This window comes from Melozone crissalis, unplaced genomic scaffold (genome assembly GCF_028551555.1).
Source record: "Melozone crissalis strain CALT ecotype California unplaced genomic scaffold, PUWL_Pcris_2 ptg000019l_1, whole genome shotgun sequence".
NCBI lineage: Eukaryota > Metazoa > Chordata > Aves > Passeriformes > Passerellidae > Melozone > Melozone crissalis.
Window position 1 is genome coordinate 28937545 of NW_026535797.1, and position 24716 is coordinate 28962260.

At 42.9% G+C, this 24716-nt stretch overlaps 1 protein-coding gene across 1 annotated transcript in view; it reads right to left on the reverse strand.

The window, feature by feature from the left end:
* Window positions 1–22027, reverse strand: part of CCDC6 (coiled-coil domain containing 6) — a 51139-nt gene extending 29112 nt beyond the window's left edge. The window contains exons 1-2 of the mRNA XM_054276829.1: window positions 21716–22027; window positions 2307–2456 (exon numbers count right to left, since the gene is read on the reverse strand). Coding sequence (XP_054132804.1) covers window positions 2307–2456; window positions 21716–22027 — 462 coding nt within the window. The remainder of the gene's footprint in view (window positions 1–2306; window positions 2457–21715) is intronic.
* Between the last annotated feature and the right edge of the window lie 2689 nt (window positions 22028–24716).

The following is a 24716-nucleotide window of genomic DNA, read 5'->3' on the forward strand; positions in this document are numbered from 1 at the left end:
CTCTGGGCACTGAAGTTTTCAGGTGAACCTCTAAGAAATTCCATGCCACTCACCCCTCACAGGCAAACCACCAACACCACCAGGATGCTGACAGCTGTTCTCTTTTTCTCTTTTACCTGGGTTTTTATTCTGACAGGACAAACTCACAATTTACTTTCAAAAATTGTTACCTAATGGTGCTGGAAAAATCACACAGCTTCAGGACAAACAATTTGGAACACAGCTGCATTAATGAATTGCCATGTTTTAAAATTTTCTGGTTGACATAACCATGTTTATCAAAGGCTTACAGCAAGGCCCTATGGAATGAAATCCAAGGCTGCAGGTGTGGATCAGAATTTTACCTCCATACTCTTGTAGGTATGGCTATACAGCTTTTTCTTTCAGCACAAGCCTGCAGCTTGCCTGCTGAAAGTTGGGCAGTATCTATGGGATGATGTTGAATCCACAGCTGAGGATTTTCTCCAGATGCTGCACAAAAGGTGAGAATAACTCCAGCTTTATGTCTGCATTTTGTTTCAGATGCTTCTCTGCATCTGTCTCTCACCATTGAGAAGGAAGCTTCACCTGTTAAGTGTTTCCAGCAGACAAACAGCACAATGCCATTGCCTTGTTTCATACATAACAAGCCAAGCATCCCTTGGCCATTTTGAGAACAGTAGAATGTTTCCTTTTTCTTTAACTTGGGCAAAAGTCAAAGGGTAGTTTCTGAATGCCCATAACAAAAAAAAAAAAAAAAAAAAAAAAATTTTACTTTTAGGTTGACAAGAAGTTTATATTTCTCTTTGCAATGTGTGAACCTATTTTGCATAATTTTAGCAATTTAAGAATGCTACTAAAGATAGTTTAAAAAAACCTGTTAAAACAATCTCATTCTAGGGAAAAGGGTAAGCATATTTGAAGCAATTACTTGATACAACAATTTACTTGCTGTAGAACTCTGTGGCACAAATTTGTGTCCAGGGTCATGATATGACTTCAAAACCTTTCAATCAAATTAGGTGTAAAGGTGTAATCCATGCTTTTACATTTAAAGTAAGTTTTGGTTTCTTCTTTATAATGTGTAGTACAGTCCCACATAACCTGGTTCTGTAACAGATTTCCACATATCCCTTTCAATTAAACAACATTGTTCAGTGTACCATTTCTCCCTTTACTTCAAGAGACGTCAGTGGAAAGCTTTTTCTATAGTGATATCCACATCTTACTTCAATTAGAAAAGAACAGTTGATACCCCTATTTTACTGCCATCTGCTTCTCTGTTTTTAATGAAAATGTATGGCTTAGAAATCAAACATGTCTCTTACTCAGAAACATCCTTGTCACTCCTCAAGAACAGCAAGGGGAAATAGTAATACCAAGTAAGGGATATTTTATCCTGCTACTGAGCTTCCTGTGTGATAACAGGCACCAAAGAGACAAAGTGAGAGAAGGCCCAGTTTTCAGTGACAAAAGCACCAGATGGGATTAGCTCTGCTGGTGTTTCCAAACACTGCATTTCCTAACATGCCTTCAGTCTCCAGCTGCAGAACACAGCAATGCTTACAACATACAAATTAGCGCCTTTTGAAGTGCCTGATTTTTCATGACAAAGCTTAGAAATGATGGCATGAAAAAAGCTCAGGCAGATCACATTGAACACTCCCCTAACTCAGTACCCTGTCTCCTACAGGAGCCAACAGCAGGTATTCAGGCAAGACTGTGAGAACAGAGCAACCATGTAGAACACTTCCAAAAAATACTGAACCTCTTTCTAAAAATTAGCAACTTGGGTAATGGAAAGACGTTTCTCTGCCACAATTGGCCCAGCATCTTCAACTTTTTACTTTTACCATCAAACTGATGTGATTTAATTCAATAGGAGCACGGGTTTTGTTACAAGTATGGACAAATTTGCACTAAAAGTTCCCTTTGAGCATTGCTGCACATTCTTGTATATAAAGTTTAATCTTTCAGGACTTGTGTTAAGAATCAAATACTCCAGAAAAGAAAGTGTGTTTCACTAACATTTTAAATTAATCAGTAACTCTTGTATGGAAGGCAGGTGACATTTACTGCAAGCTATACCCATTTCTGCATCATTATACAAACTTTCAGGTTCTCAAAGCTGAGTTCACAGATGCAAACTTCAAAGCAGCACATTAAAAAGAAAGGTCACTCACTACACTTCTTGTACTTTGCTTTTATCAAGTGTCAGCTTTCCAACCTGCCCACTTTCCTCAGAGTGCAGTCACACAAACACAAAAGTTCAGCTACCAGTCAGTCCTGAGGCTCCTGGGAGAAACATCAGTAAAAGCACCAATTACCTGCATCAGTTTTCTTGAGAGCTCATTAGTGAGAAATTCCTCTTCCTTTTCATAGTTTACTGCAAGTGTTTCTTTTTCTTTCTGCAGAGCTTGAATCTTCTTAAATAGAGTGTTACTGATGAATTCTTCTTCCTGCTCTGCCCTTGCTTGCTGTGAAATAAAAACATAGTTTTGAGAAAAAAGGGAGCAAGTTTCCTTTCAAAACAGCTGCAATTATTCAATTCCCCTTTAAATGCCTATCATCCTAGAGGCCTGTAGGCTGGACCTAAGTGCTGTTACCAACCCCTTCTATAAGGTTTAGCACCTTTTTTCATTTTTTGTTTTCAACCTTTTGACTTGAGAAACTGCACTGGTGCTTTAAAGTAACCTCCTACCAACCAAATGCACAAACTCCTCAACCTTACAAACTTGTAAAAGCATTACAGATTCAGACAACAATTTTTACCTACTCTATGCCTGAAAAGGAGCTCCTGTCCAAATGTTCCCCATTACAAGCTGAAGCACAGCTCAGACTGCTGCATGCACCACTGTGCCCCCTTTTCAGACCCCTTAGACTGAGCTCTGCTTTCCAGGACTCAAATAATGCTCCTCTTCTTTCACCCCAATATGCAGAGCCACAGGCAGCACAGCTCCTCTCACAGGAATTCCTACCCCACCACCAGGAAAACAGCTGTGATTTCTCCACTGCTACTCCACTACATACAACAGCAACTCACAAAAATGCCATGGGGCTTCAGCTTTACCCCAAGCTACTCTAGAAATCTTCTCCATGCAGAATTACTACAAGTGACAGCTTCCATTTCAGCTTACTGCACCCTGCACTGCTCCACAGAAAGCCAGCCTGGGACACTGCTCTCTTGCATTCCCTACAGTTCAGATGTTTGTATGGTTTTTAAGCATAAAGGTGATAAATTGAACATAAAAAGGACCTTCTGAAAGCCTGCTCTGAAAGGCCATGAAGGGTACTTCAAATGGGCAAATGAATGATCACAGTTACAAATAGGTAGAGCCAACTCTTAATGCCACAGTTCAAAGCCTAGAACAACCAAATGACAGAAATACTGCATTAAACCAATGAGACAAGTTAGTGCTGGGAGTGATTTTATTCCCTGCAATAAAACCCATGACTTGAACTGCACATATGTGATTTGCCCTGATTCTAATAAAATTACACCAGCTTATAGCTCATGCAAACATTCTGCAAGCTTTATTTCAGTAAACTTAGAGGAAACTTTAAGAACAGAAACAGACACATTACTGAAAGCTTATCTTCCATAATCCTCTGCCCAAAATGTGCCAAAATAACAATCTCTTTATACTTATTGTACACTGGAAAATGCTTGAAAGATTTCATTATGTCAGTGATCTTTTAACTGGAATGATACATTCCCTAGTGGTCCAAGAGCAAATTACTTAGACACCTTCAACCTCTAGGAGAAAAGTTAATTAAAGAACATAACTGTCTTTCAATCTGGTGAAACAATATGGCAATTAAAAATTTTCCTCATGGTATCACCAATATCATAAAATCTAAAGCAGTGGTTTGGAAACTTCTCAGTCAAATCCTCATTCCATCAAGTCCTTCTCTTCATATCTTTGTCTCTGCTTTCTTGTGTCTTCTCCCATCTCTACTTCTTTCTTTTCATGGCCCTTTCCTACGATCTATCTGCCACAGCTCCCTTCTCCCTGTCACGATCAGAGCTGGTAAAAACCCAACCAGAAAAAAAAAAAAAAAAAAAAAGAAAGAAAAGCAAAAAAAAGCCAGGTCAGGTAGAGTTTGCTGGCTTAGCAGCTTAGGTCCTGCACAACACCTCCTCTCCAATGTACTGCATCTCCACAGCAGAGAACAGCTACTCCAGCATGTTCAGCAGTGGTATTACTATCTGTCACATCAAGAAAAGAGATTTGTCCAAGAGGTCTGAGGAAATGTTACATTGTCAGCTCACATCTCAATGGATTAAAACTCCTGGAATCTAACTGATCTGAATAACATCATCTATCAGCTTCTAAATGTGGCTTTACTTAGAGCTACTAACCATCTTATGTCTTCAGAGACATTCCAGAACAGAGTAAACAAGTCAAATTGCAAGGGCTCATTGTCCTCAAATCATTAAAATTCATGCATCCTGTTCCAAAATCAACTCCTCCACTGCCTTCACTACATAGGATTTCTACTTGTGTCTGGTTTTCAATGCTTCAGACAACAGAAGACAGTAACACAGACCAAGCTTACCTAAAATTAAATTAGAAAGCACTTGGTTCTGAAAAACAAAAGAATGAGGGTGTTTCTGCTTTGATTTCTATTGTGTGTAACTTGCCCAGATTCGTTCTGTTCATGCTTTGCACCAGTCAAAAGCTCTAAAATCACATTATTACAGCACCGAGCCTGCACAAGACTGTCTGCCAGCTCCTGGTGTCACATTAACGCTGGTGCTCAGGCCAACAGGAGCACAAGCTGCCAAGCTCTCTGGCCTGGCCAATGCCCCTCTGGAGCTCATGAGGCCAGGCAGCAGGCCAGCCAGGCTGAGGAGACACCCAGGAACCAGCCTTTCCCTCGCTCCTCTGTCCTTTCCCGCATGTGCCTCCCCAGCTGGCGCGGCACACACAGCGTGCTGCTGGCACACACAGCAGGGTGAGCAGCCCTGCTCTGTACCTGCTCAACAACTGCCCTGCAACAGCCCCGTGCCCACAGCATGCAGGAGACTCTGGGAAGGGTGGGCAGGGTAAATCTGCCTCCCTCACACAAAGAATGCATTTCTCAACTGAACAGCAGCAACCCTGCACATCTGCACACTAACTGCACACTGAATACAATGAATGTCCACTTAATTACCCAAGGGTCAGCACTTTCAACACAAACATTTCAGCTGAAAAACATCAGACAGTTATTTAGACTAGGTACAAACCACACAACTCATTACCACATTTCTTCTAAATTTCATACTGAAACTTGCCCTTTATCTTGTTACTCATTAATTGGTGAGAGTTAAATTATCTCAAGTAATAGGATAATTCATGTTTACCTTAATATTGCCTGAAGTCTTGAAATCTGTTACTCATTTAGCCAATAATCAAACTGATTTTTCTGGATGTGAATACACTGTTTTTCCAAAGGGATAACCTGTCTTTTTATTAAGTATCTATTTAAAAAGAGGCCTGATATCATCAGCAAAAAAAAAAAAAAAAGAGAAACAAAGTACAGAAATCAGAAATGCTAGGTCTTCTACAAGGGTATAGAGTTCTTGGTTTTCCTCTATTATCCATATCACACTCCACATACAGAATTCTAACAGCCATTTACTCAGTTCTGTGTATCATATTACAAAATAAATTGCTAAGGCACAGAGTGATACAAAATGATAACAACACCTGATCAGTCAATATCTGGGAACCTGAAACAAGCAATCTACTTTCACCACAGATTTTCTGCATAACAACAGACATATCCATCTGTCTCCCATGTCTCAGAACTCCATGCACAGCTAACTTGGAGCATTCCATAAATGCATCCACTAAGGAAAATCTCTAATTACTGTGGTCAAGACTATAAACGCAAGGGCTATCATATTACTTTGCAGGAAATCAAGAATAAAAAGGGAGATAAAAAGCACCTCATGCATATAAACCACAAAAAACCTCTTATACTTTTGAGGAAGAAAAATCCTATTATTTTTATTGCAGAAGCCAGTGAAATCCTGACCACTAGTAGAGCTGATGCATGAAGCGACATAAAAATCTGTCCTTGTGAGCTTAAATTTCAAGTAATTTTAAAAGAACTAAGAAACATATTTTCTTAAACTTTACGTAGTAACCAAGTATCATATTAGGAAGTGAGCTGCACTAAAGTTCTTTTTTCACATGCTGCATATACTACCATAAATTGGAAGGTTTGCCATTAAAATACTTTCCTTCTCTCAGTTCATCTTGCAAATACACCTTTAGCAGACCAGGTTCACACTGCTGAATTTCTTGGTTCTAGCACCAGCAGCAGCTTCTGTTTCTGGTGGGATGCTCTTTTTCTGTATCACTGCCCCATACACTGACAACATTGCTCTAGTGGCACTGTATTATACAAAGCAGCAAAATTCAGTACTTCTGATGAGGCATCAGCTTACACACAGTCACATAACAAAATAAACTATAACAAAAAAAAACTTAAAAAAAAATCTCTTCTCCCCCCCCACCACTAGCTCTTCTAAAAGCCTCACAAGCCCTACTGATACTGGCACAGCAAGCAAGTTCAGCAATGCAATTAATACCTGCTCTGTAATCAGCACATTATCAGTGACCTGACATGAACATGTTCTTGCATTTTAGTGTCAGGTGTCATTTCAGACAATTTCAGCAGTAAACATTTCACAAACTGCCCCAGGCACCCACACAAGGCAGATGCCAGGCATGCCCAGCCTGCAGGCTGTCTCCAGCAGCATCCTGGGTGAAGGTGACAACATTTCAGGGGATCTTACTGGAAACAGCCTACCAAGCATTGTTTTGATCTGATCCACCCTTGGACGTCTTTCATCTTTACGTCAAGGGCTACCATGACCTCTTTACCTCTCATCCAACTTTTCCTGGTGCAGTTGGTAACCCTGTAGATGGAGCTGAAGAGCAGTTTAATCTGCCACAAGAAACTCAATCTTTGCTACTGAATATAGACTGGAGGGTCGGGACAGCTTCGGGAAGAGATGATCTGTTGCTGCACATGTTACACTGAACTAAAGCTGTCACTGCAGAAAGCAGCCCTCCCAAAAGTTCTGCTTAATAGGATGAGGTAAACAGGGTGACAAGTGCAGGCTGCTACAATGGCATGAATTTTGAATATGCAGTTCTTGCATAAAATAAAACCTAAGCTTCCCAAATCTCCTGAAGTACACACTCCTCCTCTCTCAGTACTAACTCAAGAGACTGCTCTGGCCATACTTTCTGGCACCAGGTTAAAATGACACAGAAATCTACAAATGCAATAAACATTCCAGCAAGCTGATACTGTTCCCTTACAGGAGAAACTTTTACAATGCAGCTTTTTTTTCTTACAAACCTTCCAGCTGCATCTGAGATGACCACAGTGCATGCAATGTGCCTTACAGACAGTGAGAAACATGAACCAGCACAAGAACAGAAGTCAACAGCAGCTCAGAGAACTCCCACTACTGCCAAACTGCAGCGAGTGCCCAGCAGCACATTCCTGCTTGGAAGGGCTGAAGGACAAGGAATTGCCACCCAAGCCCAGAAATGACATGGGCACAGCTTTCCCCTCACCCAAGGAAAGGTATTTCTTTCAGCTGGGTGGCCTGTCTGAGAGAAAAGAGTGAATGCTCTTGTGGTTGAAGTGGTGAGCTGGAATTCAAGTTCTGGGGTCAATTTGTAGTGTGATTTCCTGTCTAATCTGTGACAAACCCCCAGGGTAATTTCCTCTGTTCTGACATAAAAGTACCTTTTTCTTTTTCTTCTCCCTTCTTTAAGATGAGTTTTCAGGAGTAAGAGAGCGATAGAAAGAACCATGCATTTTTATCTTTGGGCATACAGTATTTCCTAGAAGCCCCAAACAAGCACTAATACCTTTGAATGGTTCATTCAGGACCCCAAGCTGCAGGGCTGATTTTTTTTTTTAAACACAGACCTGGTAGTGTAGGAGGAAAGCATTTTTTTGGTTGGTTGGCTTCTAAAAACAAATAAACAACAGACACCACCCTCCACCAGAAAAATCACAAACTTACAGGCTTACCAGAAGTTATTTTCCAAATACACTAAGGAAGAAAGAAATTCATTATTGAAACTCAACCTAAGAACTTCAACTACTCTAAACACTGCCTATTGTGTAACATTAAAACCACTGAAACAGAATTGCTTCAAAGCACAAGTCCTATTATATTACAGCTATTTAGTAGATGAGTTCGGCTGCAAGGGGACAAAAAACATATATGTTTTTTATTAGAATAATAATACATTTTATCACTGTGATAATAAAGGAATAACTCTGTGATAAGCTACCATTTAAAGTATTAAAATTCAGTTCCTTTTAATCTCCATTTATAGTAGGAATTTCTCTGTCCCCTTCACCCCCCACCCCTCTCCTCTGTAAAAGGTCAATCAGGTTTTGGCCAGACATGTCAAACGCCTCTGTCACAGCCCTGCTGCTGCCAGCTCCAGGCACAGCCAGCTCTTCCCTCGATGCCCACCGAGTGATCCAACACATGGCCACACAAACCCACAGCAGATGCACACTGACTGGAGAAATGAGCTGACTCAAACTACATAAGAAATGCATTCTTCTCCCAAGTCAGTTTTAACCACAGTCAAACGTTTTCAGCTCAACATCGCTCATGCAGCCTGGTGGGATCGTCTCTCAAAAACTCAGGTGCACACATCTTGTGGTTTGGCAGGAGCACTTAAGAACAACCCTCAGAAGCAACCAGCTTCCTAAACACAAAAGTCACTGATACTCTTTCATGCTGAATAATCTCAGCATCAGCATTGAAGTAAATTGTTTGATGGTATGCAATCCCATTGCACACACTTCCTTCTCTGCATTTTGATGTTGACCTGAAACCCTTGCACAACTGAAACACACAAGTGGTAAAAATGAAATAAGCAAGTTATGAAAACAAGCTCATTTGACAAGCATAAATATTTATAAAATGAAGGCATTTGGCTAATTACTAACTAAGTGTAACAAGCTATATGAATTTCATAATTAATACAATCAATTCCTGAATTTACTTACATAATTGAAAAATAATTTAAACAGATTTCTTCAAAACAGAAAAAAAAATAGTATACTCCCTTCAAGAGCTTTTATTATATCAAAATACTGGCAGATTAAGTAGTTAATGAAAATGCAGCATGTGAAAAAGCCACACTCTCTGCGACTGACAAAATGTCAAGACAGAGCTTAGAAAAATGTATCAATAACTTTTACTGAGCACTTTAACCATGACCACATATTGCTATGCAATCTTAATGTAACTAAGGATTATATGGTAATAAGGCACCATAAAGGCAAAAGTATCAGGGTTGTACAAACACATGCTAAACACTTCCTATTCTGAACACTCAATATGGCAACCTTAAGAATCTGACTGTTCATTAGACATATGCTTTATAGCTCTTATTTTTCATTCACTTAAACATCCTCATGTAGAACAAGCTCCCAGACTGTTATCAGGGTTGGAGTCTCTGCTGCCAGCACACAAGAGCTGTAACCTGAGCCAAGAGAAGTCACAGGCCAAGGCAGGAATGACCCAGCAGGAAAATAAAATCTAGCCTGCAGACCTTTCCAAATGGCTCTGCTTCATGAGGCCCTTCCTCTGTCCCATGGCTGCACAGGCAGCACACATTTCCTACACTTGCTGCATTTGCAGCAGCACTGGTTTCCAGAGCATGGGTTAAATAAGTATCATGTATATAAGCACAAACAAACCCACTGCCCCCAAGTCCTCAAGTTCACTGCATACAAGCAAATGCTGTTTCAAAATGCACAAGAAATGTTCCTCAGATGAGCTGTAATGACTGCACATGCAATCACTGCCAGGAAGGCACCAAAATGGGACCCTGTGAGACACCTCCATGCACCCAGCACAGGCAAGGGACCATTCCCAGCACAAAGCATCAGCAGCACATCCCTTCCAGAAGATGGTGCTTTGCCAGGGACTTCCCCATCTTTGGTAGCTTGCACCCAGCTGAAGACTTGCACTGACAAACTCAGCCAATATGGAAAATACAGCTACACTGTCATAGCAAACTCTACAACCAAAGTTTGAAATACCTCTCCCTATTAATCCTTTACTGATGACTACTAGAAAGAATTTTTTGCTTTACTTTTTGACTTCTAACTGCACAGCTGGATTTTTTGCACTGGAAAGTTTGCTAGTTAATCAATAGTGTAAAACAAATGGGAAACAGAAGCACATGGAACAGGTTTTGCTTTTGCTCAACCTCAATATAAAAATGCTGAAAAACATCACAAAGATGCACATGTACACATAACAAGATTTGTAGTTTTATGTGCAGTTTGTCTGAATTTTCAAATGCACAGACTTGTCAATGTGAAAGACAGAAAAAGGATCATTTTGCTCTAATCTTGTAGCATACACTATTTTGGAGGTGGTGTGTGTTAATAATTTTCCACAGCCTATGTGACCACTGGAATAACCACACATCTTAAAATGCTGTGGTTTATTTGACCTGCATCTACAATGCTCAAATTTAATGAAACCTGGTTGTTATGCTTCTAAGAAACTAGTAACAACAACTTAAATCTCAGTAACACCACCATTAGTGCTAGGACCTACAAGGAATGTAGCACCCCAGTACAAACTATTCTGATATCACATGTCTAATGCATAAACACTTCTTAAATTAACATATTTTAAATGTTTTATAGTCTATTTTCTGACCACTGATAAATCAACATTTACCTTCAATGTAACCACACATTAACCAATTCATTTTGCTGAACTGACCAATTAGGAAACTCAAAACTGCCCACTCCCAACATTTCAGAGCAGGAACAGCAAAAGATTTAGCAGAGTAGACTATTAGGTGACTAACTTAATGCCCAGCTTCTGTTCAGAGGTATATTCAGCTAACAGGTACTGAGCTGTTCTAAAATAACACTTCTGCTCAAGATGCAACCACAGCAAACTCCTGTTACAAGCAGCTCTGCAGCCACAGCTGTTTCTCTACTCAAAGGCAAAAGAGCACAAGTGAAAGCACTGAACAGAGATTTAACAGTCACCCCCCACAAATAACCTCCATGAAAATCCTACTTCACTTCATGTGGTCCAGGTAACTCACTGCAAGCATGTAAATATGAAAACCATATTTTTCTTCATCAGAGTACATAGTAAGAGTTGAAGTGTAATTCTGTTATCCCCAGTTTTTTCCAGCTGCATGGCATGTGCCAAGGAGTGCCACCTGCATACCACAGGTATTAGCAGTGACTGTCCCTGCTCCCAGGCAGAAAACTGCACATTTTCTCACTTTGACTGGGTCCTGAGCACCCACTGCCTGTGTATTCACCATCCTTCCCTTCTAGGTAAAAGTGGCTTTCAGCACTTGTAGATCCTTCTTTCAAGTGTTTATAACCTCTGGCATATCTACATCAATCAACCTGTTCTCCTTATCTAAAACTAAGGATAAAGACCACCAGATAAAGATCCATTTATGGGGCTTTCAAACTGTAGATGCTCACCCTGTAATTTCTTAACTGTCTTTAAAACTCTTAAACCCTTTTTATTTGCTGGTGGAGAGGCAGGAAATGGGACTGTTGTTGGGATTTTGTTTGTTTGTTTTATATGACAAATGCAAATACAGCTTAGGTAATCATTAGGGATGGCAATGTTTTTCCCCACAGTAGCAAGGTGTCCTTAGCCACTCAACACAAACAACCTCTTAAGAGGGTTAAAATTTCTCCCAATTTCCTTTTACACAAACTGAATTTCCAGAGAAACACTTTCACAGTGATTAACAAGAGCTGGAGATGAAACTTGTTATTAATTATAATCATACCTTTTCCTCAACCAAACCAACATATTCACAAAGTGAACACAACACTGTCCAACCCACTGTTAAGGCACATTAGCTCCAGTTCCATTACAGAAAAAGGAATGTTTCTACTTATCTCTCCTAGGAGTCAATGAGTAGTTTTTTGGGGGTTTTTTCCTTCTCTACATTACCTATCACAGTATTCCAAAGAGCAATCTCTTTCCAAGCTTTTGAGGCAAAAAACAAGTTTATCAATGTGTAGTGTATGAAAATATGATGAGGAATATGAAAAAATATATCCTTGATCTTTGTATTCTCTGTCTCTGGCCCCTACAAACAGAGATTTTCAGGATGTGAAGGAATGCAATCATCCTTGAATATTCCTCCTATGCAGAAGTGAGGAAGTAGATCTGACACAGAGAAAGTTTTAGGAAATGCCTACCCAACTTTCCACTTACAGAGCAAGGACAATCCAGTTACATGTATCAATAATCAGAGAAAAGGGATTTTCTGCATATCTAGATTTCAGGTTTAATTTACTCTGTGAAACTGACTTTGGGAGTGTCCCTCTTCTTGACACAACCAGGATTTCATGGCCTGTGAGGACAGAGGTTTTGCCTAGTTAATAATTCCTGGCAACACGGTCCACGACAAAATGTCTAGAGTTCATTTTTAACAGATGTGAGAAACACATACCCTTTAAAGCTCTTGCAAAAGTGGTGGTTGAAACCCTACATTTTGCAAATTTGGTAATAGTGGCTTTTGCTGTTTATTTGAAAATGAAGCAAAACAAAGTGGAAATCCCACCACCTGGTGAAAGTAGAAATTCAACTGTAAGTCACAGAAAGTAGTATAACTTCATATTCTGGCATGCTAAACATTGCTGGGTTTTATCATGTCTGACTTGTTCAGAAACATTTATACTTTCACTCAGGACCAAAGCATATCATGGTGGGAATTATTTATATATGTGGTAGGAGCTTTAGGTATGATTAGCACCACCACCATCAAGGGAAGTAAAAAGGCCTTAGCTTTACAGTAATAAGCAGAAATATCACATTTTAGGCAGTTTAAAAAATTAAAGTATTAGAGGAAACTTCATAGACAGCTGGAACACTGCTAGGCTGTTTCCATCTACAGCAGGGCTGAACAGATGCTCATCCACCTCACTAAGCCCTCCCCAAACTAAGACCAGACTGCGTGTAATATTAGAGATTTCAAACTAAGTAAAATTCAGAGTTGAGAGAGGAAGTGAAGCCTTATGTGAAGAGTTTCTCTATCAGTTAGACTATCAGCTGAGCTGAGTAAATACCTACTTTTCCAGAAAAAAAACTGCTGCAAGGGAATGCATGAAGGGATAGAGCACTCTCAGGAGCTGAAAGGATCGTCCCCATAGACACCAATTAGCCTACAATGCCTGTATTTTAACTGAATAATTGAAATAATTACAACTCAAGGGCCAGGATTAGAAACTGCTTCAGTATTTCTATAAAAATTGCTTCAGCTTTTATCAAGTAACCCTTGCACCCCACAGAGAGAGATGTGAAACCCACATACCTGTAATTCAGAGTTCCCCACTTAAGATCCATTTTTACCGTGGAATACTTCACCTCAACTGTCTTGCCTGTCATTTTCACTTTGTTCTCCATCCCATACATTGAAATGGGACACTAACACACTACCTAATTAAAGGTCAAGACACATCTTCAGTCAGACAGAAGGACCTGACTGGAGAACAGGAACTTGAGATGTTCCCTTCTGGCCATCCCCAGGCTGCTGCGTTGGAAGCAAGACATCACAAGAATATTTCCTGTTACACATCCAGGGGAGCTTGCTTTATACTGTATTTTTTGCCTCTCTTCTAGAGCATGTCTTTGTCTCTTTTCCATTCATTCTGTTTGAACCCCAAACCCTGTGCATAATTCAATTTGTACATTTTGTCCCTATTCTCCTACTTCATCTTCATCTGTTTTTTTTTTCTTTAAGAAGACTGAAAGAATTCACCTCTTGATCTCCTGCTAAATTCAGCAACTTCCTCCTACCCCCCTGCCCAAAAAAGAGCAGCAAAGCAACTGTTTCTCTCACTGTTTTTACAAGGCTATGCTGAGATACATGAGATGTCTACTGCTGACCATTTTCGTTCCTGTGAAGGACAGCACTGCCTCATTTCTTCGTTTCAATCACATTTCAAGGTCTGTCTGTGAGACACTGGCATTCCATTGTCCTGCAGCACCCCACAAGCCCAGCTGCCTGATCATCTTGTTTGCAGCTGCCATAGAGTCACCATTTCAGTGGCTTGCAATGCTTCCAGTCCCCACCTGGGATCCCCCCAAGCACACTTTATGAGGGGCAGTGGGAAGAAAACCTTTTGTGAAGTCTCCAGCAGATGCATAAACTTCTCACCACAGACCAGTATTATTTGCTCAATTACTACAAGGAGCTTTGGCACTAAGAGTGTGTAGCTGAAAATACACCCCATGTATACCAACACTTAAAACCAACAACTTGGAAAACAGCAGCTTCAACATTAAAGTCAGTATCAGCAGCAGGAGGAAACAAGCAATGAGAACAAGTAAACAGAATTAACAAGTGCAAGAAAACCACAGACGACCACCTACCTACCCCGGAAAAAAAAAAAAGAGTTTAATAAAGTGAAATAATTTTCCTTCATCCTTTGAAATCAGTATTAAAATTCAAGCTCCATTCAAGTCAAAACCACAACTAAAATGAAATACAGAACTTCCAGGATTTGAAAACTATGCTAAAATCTGGTCCATACTAGCTTTCTAATACTGGGATCAGCAACAGCACTAAAAGCCCTAAAAACCTCAATACTGATTACTAAAGCAGCTGATGTGAATAATTCAAAACTCAACAGTCAGTTGGGCAGGTGACTAAAAAGGAGGTTAAAAATGTCTGGAAGATATACAGTAGGAGCACATATGACTGGTTTTTCTTCAACTGAAAGCAAACCTGTTGTTAGGTGTAAAATGCAGTAAAAACCAAAGCAACCTCTCCTTCAAAATGCTTTTAAGTCACTGGAGACACACCAAGAAAGAATGGGCCTTAGTAAATGTTCAAACCTGACAATAAAGACTATTCTTAAAATAAAAGCTGATTAGTAACCAGTTCTAACACAGAATTCATGATACAACCTCAATGAGAAAGTTCATTAAGAAGTAAAATTACTTTCTATGCAGAATAGTAAGCCCACAGAAATACCAAGAACTTTGCCTTATTAAAATTTCCCAAATGCACTCTACAATTTCAGTTCTTTATTTCACTTTCATCCCCAAAGTAATTCAGAGCAATATACCAGTATGCCTACTGACTGAAGACATTTCAACATTATTAAATATGGGAACGTCACATAAAGTAACTGATAATAAAGTATAGTTGTTGTATAATATTTAAAGGCAAGCAAAACTAGGTGGTTATCAGAGTTTGGTATCAACCCAATGGCAATACTGCAAACAAATTAATTTACAGTATAAAGGACAGAAGTATTAAACAGGTCATTCAGCATGGTTTTATAGAGAACAAGTTGTGGCAGATAAGCAAATCTTCATCTTTCAGCCAAGGACTATTTGTAATAAAGATAACCACAAAGGTGTAGGGTGTGTATAAGACACCCATATGAGTTTTTGATTTAGTAATACATGGCAAACGTTTTTTAAAATGGCTATAAAATAAAGTATACATCAGGATTTCCAAAGTGGCTTGCTGACCTCAAAAATACTCATGAGTGGGAAGTTCCATTTCACCACCATGTACTAAGCAGGGTGTTGTTTAAAATATTCCCTACATAATTAATTAATTCTCTGCTCTAAACCAAGTGCTACTGGACAACCCAGCAGTACAAATCAGACCTGAACAAGGTACAGGTGTGCAACTCTATTTCTGCCACAATAGCCAAAGCACACAGCAGCAAGCTATTAAAGACAACTGACCACACTGGCTGAGAAAAAAACAAGTAAAGTTCCAAATGAAGCTATCAGAAACATCTGTGGAAATTTGAAGCAGGAAAGGATGTTTAGACTAGACCAGTGCATCGTATATAATTCAACACTTTGGATTTCAGCATCTCAGAGCCTGAGAGCTTAGCTTAGTTTGTCAACGTAAACTAAAGTTGCTTGTTACAGTCTGTATCTTCATGAGGACAAAGCAGAGGATTCAGAATACTCATTAACCCAGCCAAAAGGCACAGCAGGAACCAACAGCTCAGCCTTGATGAAACTGATGGGAAGAACGGGAGGCAGGACACCAAAGCCTTTCCAAGCACAGTCATTCTTCAAGTCCTCAAATTAAAACTGGATACACTTCTCAAAGACACATTTCAAGGTTAGTTACAAGGTTCAGTGTGGAAAAAACTCACAAAACCATGTGACAAAAATTAAAGCAGATGATTACATAAACCTCTGAAGCCTTAAACTCCCTTAAAGTACAAGCATTCCTGTTGATTAATATTTGAATTAAGTTCAGAAACATGGACTTTTTCTGTGGTTTTTGTTTGTATTTTGAACAGCATTCAGGAAGGCCTACAACACACCCCAGTGACATTCTGTTAACAGCACATGGATGATGTTTTTGTCTGGGAATTGGATATGCCAGTAGCTGTGTGTAACTACCAAAGGGAAGCAGATGCCATTACACCTTCCTACTACAGGCTCACCAGCCATGGAGCAAAAGCAGCAGGGCTCTGACCATGCCACCCCAAGGGCCAAGGCAGATAACACCACAGGGCATTACTGAACTTCCTTTTTCCTTTGCAGACACTTGTAGAAGTTCAACAGAACCTTCTTGAGAATCAGAAGGGAATGTAAAACTGAAATACCAGACAGTAATATCCTACATGCCTGTTCTTGGAAAAAACATGCCTGAAAAATTTCGGATGGACTTCCATGGTGGGTGGATTTGCTAATCTTAGCAAAAGCAGGTAAGCAAAGCATTTCTAAAATAAGTTATTTTTGAGCTAATTTCAGCTTAGTCCAGCTACAAACTGGAGTGATAAATGACATAGCAGGATACAAAAGCCCCAAGTAGGTTTCTTACACCTACAAAAGACATCACAGAACTGAGAGTATTTTTCACACAAGCAAGACCTACTTTAAAATCAAGAGTAAATAACAGATTCACAGATACATTCTGTAAAAATATTTTTGCTTTCTTGGTTTGCTTTTTACCTCTCTCTGCTACTAATTGATTTTGTGCCCTTATCAGCACCTTTTAAAGATTCCTATTTCAGTTCAGATAGACTATCCTGCCCTTTTTCTTCTACTATTAATAGACACATTCTGTACTGGAACAGGTGTTCTGCCTTGAAATTCTGGTGCAAACTCCAGAAAAAAAAAAAGCATTTTTGCAGGAGATTTTTGAAAAAACAGCACACCCATTCTTTTCCCCAAACTATCTGTCTAGGCTGACATTTTTCATGAAGACCCTCAACAGCAGATCTCATGCACACACACAGATCCCTCTGCACACTTCATTGAGAACAAAATGCAAAATTCGAATTATTTCCAGCATCCAAATCTGGTTGTCATTGGGAAAACTCTAACAGGTCACAATAGCACACAGGATTTTTCTGATCACAAAGCCTGTTTGCTTTCAGGAGATGGCTGTTATTGAAAGCAACAACTTTGTTCAGGATTTAAGTAGGGGGTGAGGAAATAGGAGCTGAGTAAGGCTTTTTTTTCTATTGTTCCTCTCAACAGGTGGGAGGCTGTTCACACAGCTCTGCAGAATGGCAGAGGAGGCCAAAAAGCCAGGAAATGCAACTGCCCTCTGCCAGCACTCCAGGAATGACAAGAGTTAAGCTGGGAGCCAAGGTGCAGAGCTCAGGTTTAGCTACAGGAACAAGGGCAGCAGAGGTCTCACAGTAAAATACTGCCACTCACAACCTGCAGCAGTCCTGTGTCCCAGTGCTCCCTGGCAGAAGGTGCTGCAAGAGGCACTACAGACAGTGAGAACTCATGGCAAGCTCACAAAAGCCAGCATATGCCATCAGCACTTCGGGTCAGACTGGCTCATCCGAACCGATGATCCTGTTGGGGATCCACACAGCACCACAAATTCTAGGATAATTCTCATCCCTACAAAGCAAAATCAGGGAAAATTAAAGAAATATGTTCTTGTAAAATGTTAGAATGTACTAAAACTGCTACACCAGGCATTTTGGAGTGGGAACATTTTAAAATTAATGCTTCTCAAATACTTTATCTTCACCTCAGTTAAAAAACTAAGTAACAGAATAAGGTTTGCTATATTTTAATTTTCTAACTCCAAAGAAAATGTCTCAGTATAGTAGGTCAATTTACATGAGATAAATTACCAAATCTAACATTCTAGAGAAAGTATGTAGCAGTCAGGGACTAAAACTCCTCTTGTTCCTAGAAGCATTCCCTTCATATGACGCCTGCCAGTTCAAAGCAATAACAAAGAACACCAAAATGCTTCCAGTATCAGCTAAAGGTTACATGGCTTTCACTGATTTAGGATGGCTTGGTTACATTAAATACAGAAGAGCAGAAAAAAAGGAGGTAAAAATCCAAATTCTACCAACTTCAAAAGAAACTTCCTGACCAATACATACCTACACCCAACTGAAGTATTTCAGCTTTTGTTACATGCAGCAATTCATTCTTTTGAAAAGCAGTCACCCCACCACCCGGGTTTGAAGGCACTCTTATTTAACTAGAGAAGTTGTGCTGTCCCAGGTTTAGCCCATTAAATAGGACATTTCCTTGGTAGACCTTTTTCACCAAAGAACTAAGGAAATTCACACAGGAAATCCACTTCTGGTAGTGCAAACTATAAGCAAAACTCACTGCTTCTCATCCCAAACACACAGCATCTCAGATCTTCAGGCGCCTGCTTCTCCCCAACCTAGGCACCAGCCGTTCCATTTCCTAAAAAAGACCTTGCAGAAATACACCATGAGATCATACAATTGAGGTTGCTAAATACATATAAATGAACCCTCTGCAAATGGCTCGAGTGATCTTAGTCATTTCTGCAATTTCTCCTTAATATCTCATCTGAAACTGCACCTTCTGATGTAATGCACCGCCAGAGAGCACTTGAAATACCCCCCAGCTTTCTCCCTGCTTTGCTCCCTCTCTCACCGTTTGTTACCAATAATAGCAGGTGAGATAAAGTTATCACATATATTTACTTACTTTCACAGTCTTGCACATGAACAGCAGCATAACTTCATTTGCATTTCAGGCTACTGGAAGCAGTACAGCTCGCACATATTTTTGGGTGTACGCTTAGTCCAAGCTGGCTTCACCAATTTCAGCTTGAAAGCAGCATTTGTTTTCACATGTTTTAGATGGGAGTGCATATGAAGCTAGTGAGCACACAAGCCTGCCAAGCCAACACCTTTCTCAGTCAGTTTTCCAAGTGCAACTACTTAATGTAGGTCTCCTGTGCTTAATTAACACTTTATTTTCAACCCTATGACACAAGGGTGAACTACAAATACAACTAATAAGATCCTGTGGGGGCAAGCAATTTAGGTAATTCCTAAACTGACTATATCCATGCTGACACCAACAATACTGCAAGCACAAAGAGATGCCACATTAACACTTACACCAGCATGGACACAAGAGGTAGGAGGAAGACCATCACTGGCAAACTTTAAAGGGAAAATTTTCAAAATCATTAGAGACAATGGTGGGAGCTGCAGAAAGTAAAGTCGCTGTGGCCTTGCACAAAAAAACTCAAAAAGGAGACCAGTGAAAGGTTTGCAGATGAAGAGCTGTGTGGTTCAAGGAGTCACCTTCACCTACAGCACACAGGTTTAGTCATTCACCTGCTATTTTGGCTACCTGTCAGGTCCATTTGTGCTTCACAGCTTGTCCTCGACTCTTGATAAAAATCAAAGCTGATTTGTGTCATTACAATGCCTGCAACAGGAAACACACAAAGCGCCCGTCTGTCAGCACAGCAACGCTGCGAGGAGCTGGAGGGTGGAGGAGCAAACTGAAAAGGGTTTAGAAGCACAATGCAGACAATCAGAAAATTTTCTATTCCTCTGACATGCGAATGGCACATATTTCAACACTCCAATAAAGCTCATCTCCAGTCACCTACATACTAGAGCCACACTACAAAGTATTCTGACTGCAAATGTGTTTACCTTATGGACTATGTAAATCACAGCACAAGGTCTCACTGGCCTGAAAAAAAGTTATGTTTTGCATTTATTTTTTTCTGCTGCTTGCTGAATTAGAAGTGGTTTACTCAGTCGTGTACACAGTTTAGCACACCAAAGCCACAGTATCAGCTAAAGATGTCGGTTTTCCAGACAGCCTACAGGTTGCCATTAAAGTCTAACACCTCTCCTCTTTATCCAAGATGTCAAAAACAGGCAGAGTTTCAGATTTAAGGAAAATACCTCCTTTTTATAAATTAAAATCTGATGAAAATGTAAGCTGATCAGTCCCTAGAGACACTGCCAGAACTGTAATGCACACAAGCATTTTTTCCAAGTTGTTTACAAACAATACACCTACCAGGGGTTCAGAAAGATTCTGTGCCTTCCTAACAGGCAGAGAGAAAATGTCTGACTGACAAGGCGCCTTAGCCCCTTTCAACATTAGAAGGCACTCCGCCGCTACCTAATTAAGGCACATTCTATTCTCGTAAAGTATTAACAAAGCACACATTTCCCCGACTAGCACTATATTTGTCATCCTTGAATAAATTACTTCTGTATTGTATTTCATGCGCTCTTCCGGCCCACATCCTGCTAGACACTGAACGCTTACTACTAGGAGCAGATGAGAGGTATGCCTAGGCAAGCTCCATTTCTTGGCTAGATGGACTGACAATGGAAAAGCTGAGTATCAATAAAACAGACATTAGGCTCAGAGCAAAGCATCCCCTGTGAAAAACCACGAGATGAGAGTGCACACACACAGGTGGGATTGGTCCCGCCTAAAACATCTCCACCTGCACTGGCAAGGACGTTCGGGACAGTATCAGAGTTACCTTTAACAGGTCTTTGGCAAGTTACCTACTCTGCATACACGCCATCACCAACAACACCTAAACAATCCCTTTAGCCACTGAATTAGCAAAAATTCCTAAAACCTAAACTCCTAACTCCCAAGCTCACAGACAAGAACAGAACAATATTTTTGTAGTATTTTGATATGCACTTTACTGAGGATTCCTGCCTGACAGCATCACATAAAATGGTGTTAAACTCAAAGTTATCCTCACAGTGCTCATGAACCAGGAGCCGAGCTCTTGCCGGGACAGAGTGCTGCTCTACTCGCACTATTTTTAAGAGTCTTATTTAAATGAGTTTTCAAATACCCTGAAATACAGCGCTTAACAAAACATTACAAACAAACCAAACACTTCCTCATGAGCAAGACGCTATTCCTGCAGCTCACCGCTTCTGCACAGTGGCCGAAGAGGTGACGGCTGAAGAGATAATCCGTAATCTCGGCAGATTACTTAAACTCCGTGGAAATCTCTACTTTGAGAAACTTCAGGGGAGCGGAGAGCATCGCCCTTCCCGTGCCCGGCCCCTCCCCGAGCCGCGGCCGCTCGGACCCCGGGCAGGGCGGGCCGGCGGGGCCGCCTCCCCGCGGGGAGCCGGGCGGCCACGCGGGTCCGGCCGGGGGAACCGCCTCGGCTCCTCGCCGGTTCCGCCGCCGCTGCCCTCCCGGCGCCGGAGGGGGCGCGAAGGGCGCGGGGCGACCCCACCTGTGCGCGTCCCCCGCGGCCGGGCCGCGGTGACAGCCGGGCCCGCCCGGGGTGCCCGGTCCCGGCGAGCCGGGCGGCAGCCGGGGGCCGGCGGGGAGGCCGCGGCCGGGGCCGGGCCCGCCCTGCGCGGACACCCCGCGGCGGGGACACCCCCGCTCCCCGCCCGCCGGGCCCGGCGCGGCGCCGCCCGCACTCACGATGGTGACGCTGGCCTTGCGCAGGTCGCGGTTCTCCTCCTGCAGCGCCTTGCACTTGAGCTTGTAGGTCTCCAGCTCGATCTTCAGCACCTTGTTCTCCTGCTGCAGCGAGGCCAGGCGGTTCGTCAGCTCCTCCAGCCGGAACGGCGAGATCACGATCCCGCCCGCTTTGCCGCCCCCCGAGGAGCCGCCGCCGCCGCCCGCAGCGCCGCAGCCGGGCCCCGCGCCCGGGCCGCCCCCCGACAGCGGCCCCGCGGTGCCGCCGCTGCCGCCGCCGCCGTCGGTGTCGCTCTCGCTGGCGCTGTCCGCCATCGCCCCGCGCGCGCCGCCGCCGCCGCCGCCCGAGCAGGGGGCGGCGCCCGCCGCGCGCCGGCGCCGAGACGGGCCGCGCGCCCGCCCACAGCGCCGCCTGGCGGCCCGCGCCGGCACCGCGCCGGCCCGGACACAGCGGGAGCGGGGATCCGGGAGGCACCGGGACACATCGGGATGTGCCGGGAGCGGGGATCCGGGACACACCGGCATATGCCGGGATCCGGGACACACTGGAACCCACTGGGATGTTCCAGGAGCGGGGATCCGGGACATACCGGGATGTGCCGGGATCCGGGACACATTGGAACCCACTGGGATGTGCCAGGAGCGGGGATCCGGGACACTCCGAGCCCAGGACCGGAATGTGCCAGGACAAGGGATCCCGGACACACAGAACCCGGGATGTTCCCCGTGGGGGCTCCCCACACACCGAATCCTGTCCCCGGGATGTGCCCGGAGGATCTCTCCCACACGGAGCCCGATGTGGGGATGTGCCCGGGGGGATTTAATGCACACCGGGAGCTCCGGGCGAACAGCCCATTCGCGGGACTCACCTCATCGTACCGCTAAACCCGTGCGGGGCAGCCGGGGGCCGGCTACACACCGCCCAAACTGCCCCAAACCTTGTTTCGTTTAAGGATTTTTGTACCAAAGCGGCCCAGGGTGCTGCCCGGGCTGCACCCCCGGCCCAGGCCCCTTCCCCGGGGCAGCTCGGAGCAGAAGGAGCGGGGATCCCCATCCGCCGAGCCCCGGGGTCGGGGGGACAGCCCCGGCCGCCAGCCCTGCTCCCCTGACGGCACACAGCCCAACTAACTGGCGTGTTAATGCAGCCATCCAAACATCAGCAACACTGCCTTGAATTCAGATACATGGACACCCATCTCTCATTACTGATAATGCATTTCCTGATTAATAAGTACATTAGTTTCTTTCATTTTTTTTTTCTTTTTCTTTCTCTCTTTCTTTTTTTTACTATTTCTTTGCAGAGCAGCAGCGAGCTATAGCAGAGAATTCGTGCCACTCATTCCATGGCAAAACATGGTCTGCATTGCTCCTGGATAAATTAGTCCCCAAGACTGTATAATTGGTTTCTCAATTATTTATGAAGGGGTCTTTAACAACAGTAATTCTTCCATTAGTGGCAAGTAAGGATTTCATTATCTCTAACTGCACTACCTTTTTGTTCTGTGCCATAGTAAATTTCAAATTTTACTCTTTTTAATGGCTCTAATATATGGAGGAATTCCATCTCTGTAAAGTAATTATTCTTTTCACCTGCCTGGGAATATAAGTGCAGGTCGTTTTATTTTTGGTCTCTTAATCACAAGAAAAGGGCTGTTCCTAGTTCGGAGCTTTGGAAACTGTTTCCTCTGATCTCCGTCCGTGTGTCTGTCCCTGGTACACAACGCTGCCCCAAACAGGGCTCAGAATGGAGAGGGGGGCAAGTGGGAGTCCCCATCCCAGCAGAGACCCAGAGCTCTTCCTCAGCCCCATTTAGGAGGCATCAATTCAGGGCTTTTCAGGTTAGAAAAGGTCCTGCATCCCCTTCCCAGCCCTGTGGAAACTGAGGCACACTCCTGCATCCCACTGCCTCCACACTGATCCTGGTGATGACATTAACATGTAATAAAGCCACCATGTAACCCTCATGACCACCCTGGCTGCCCCTCAGCTGGATTTCCCATCTCTGGGCTTAGTTAGGCTGGGATTTCTTCCAAACACAAGAGCATTGTCCTCTAGAGATGTTGCCACAGATGCACAGAGCAGTTGATGATGTCCATGAGGTCTCATGAGACCTTTCTCAGTGCTGTCCTAAGATGTCCCTGCAGCAACCCTGGCTCTGCAGGGGCACACAAGCCTGACCACCTGGGCAGCTGCCAGCTCCATGCCCAGGCTGAGCCTTTCCACCAGCAAGGGCTGTGGGATAAAAACCTTGAGGCATCAAAATAGGATCCAAAAAATAGCGAGCGCTGTTTTGGGCAGGCAGTTGCATTTCACCAGAATTGCTTTCAAATAGGTGTGCTGATATTTGGGAAGCTGGCTGGACGACACGGGATCATGAGGAAATGTTATTTCATCCACAGCACAGGCAAGAGCTGCAAAGCTGGTTTGTCTCTGTGCACATCCTCAAATGAAACTAATTTCTAAACTAGCAGGTTTATACCTCAATGTTCTCACTCCATCCTTCTGCCCAGCTCTGATCAGCCAGTTTTCTCCACTGCTTTCAGCAGGACTGCTCACATTTGAGCATTCAGTCTTGCTGAATCAAGGCCTAAATATTTTGAAGGCCTGAATCAGCAGAACACACATCTGCTCCAGGCTAATCTTACCCAGCAAGCCCCACGGTGTGCTTAACCTTAAGCCACTCTTCAGACCTATCCATGTTAATCTTAAGTGCTCTGCTGATTTGGAGCACTATAATTTTTCAGAGGATGTGTCCTCTGCTCCTTCAGACACTAAAATTAGCCTGAAAACAGACAGGGAGGTGCAGGCAGCATCCTCAGCCCAGCAGCTGGGCTGGATAGGCTCAGCCAGGGGCTGCATCCCTGGGATCACACCAGGCAGATCTGGTGCTGCCTTCAGCAGAGCAGCTGTGGGGTGCTGCAGACAGCAGCTACAGAGATGAGGGGTTTTGAGGCAAAAGGGGAGATTTCCCCCAGCCACTTTTGCTGTCCCTCTCTCTCTGCTG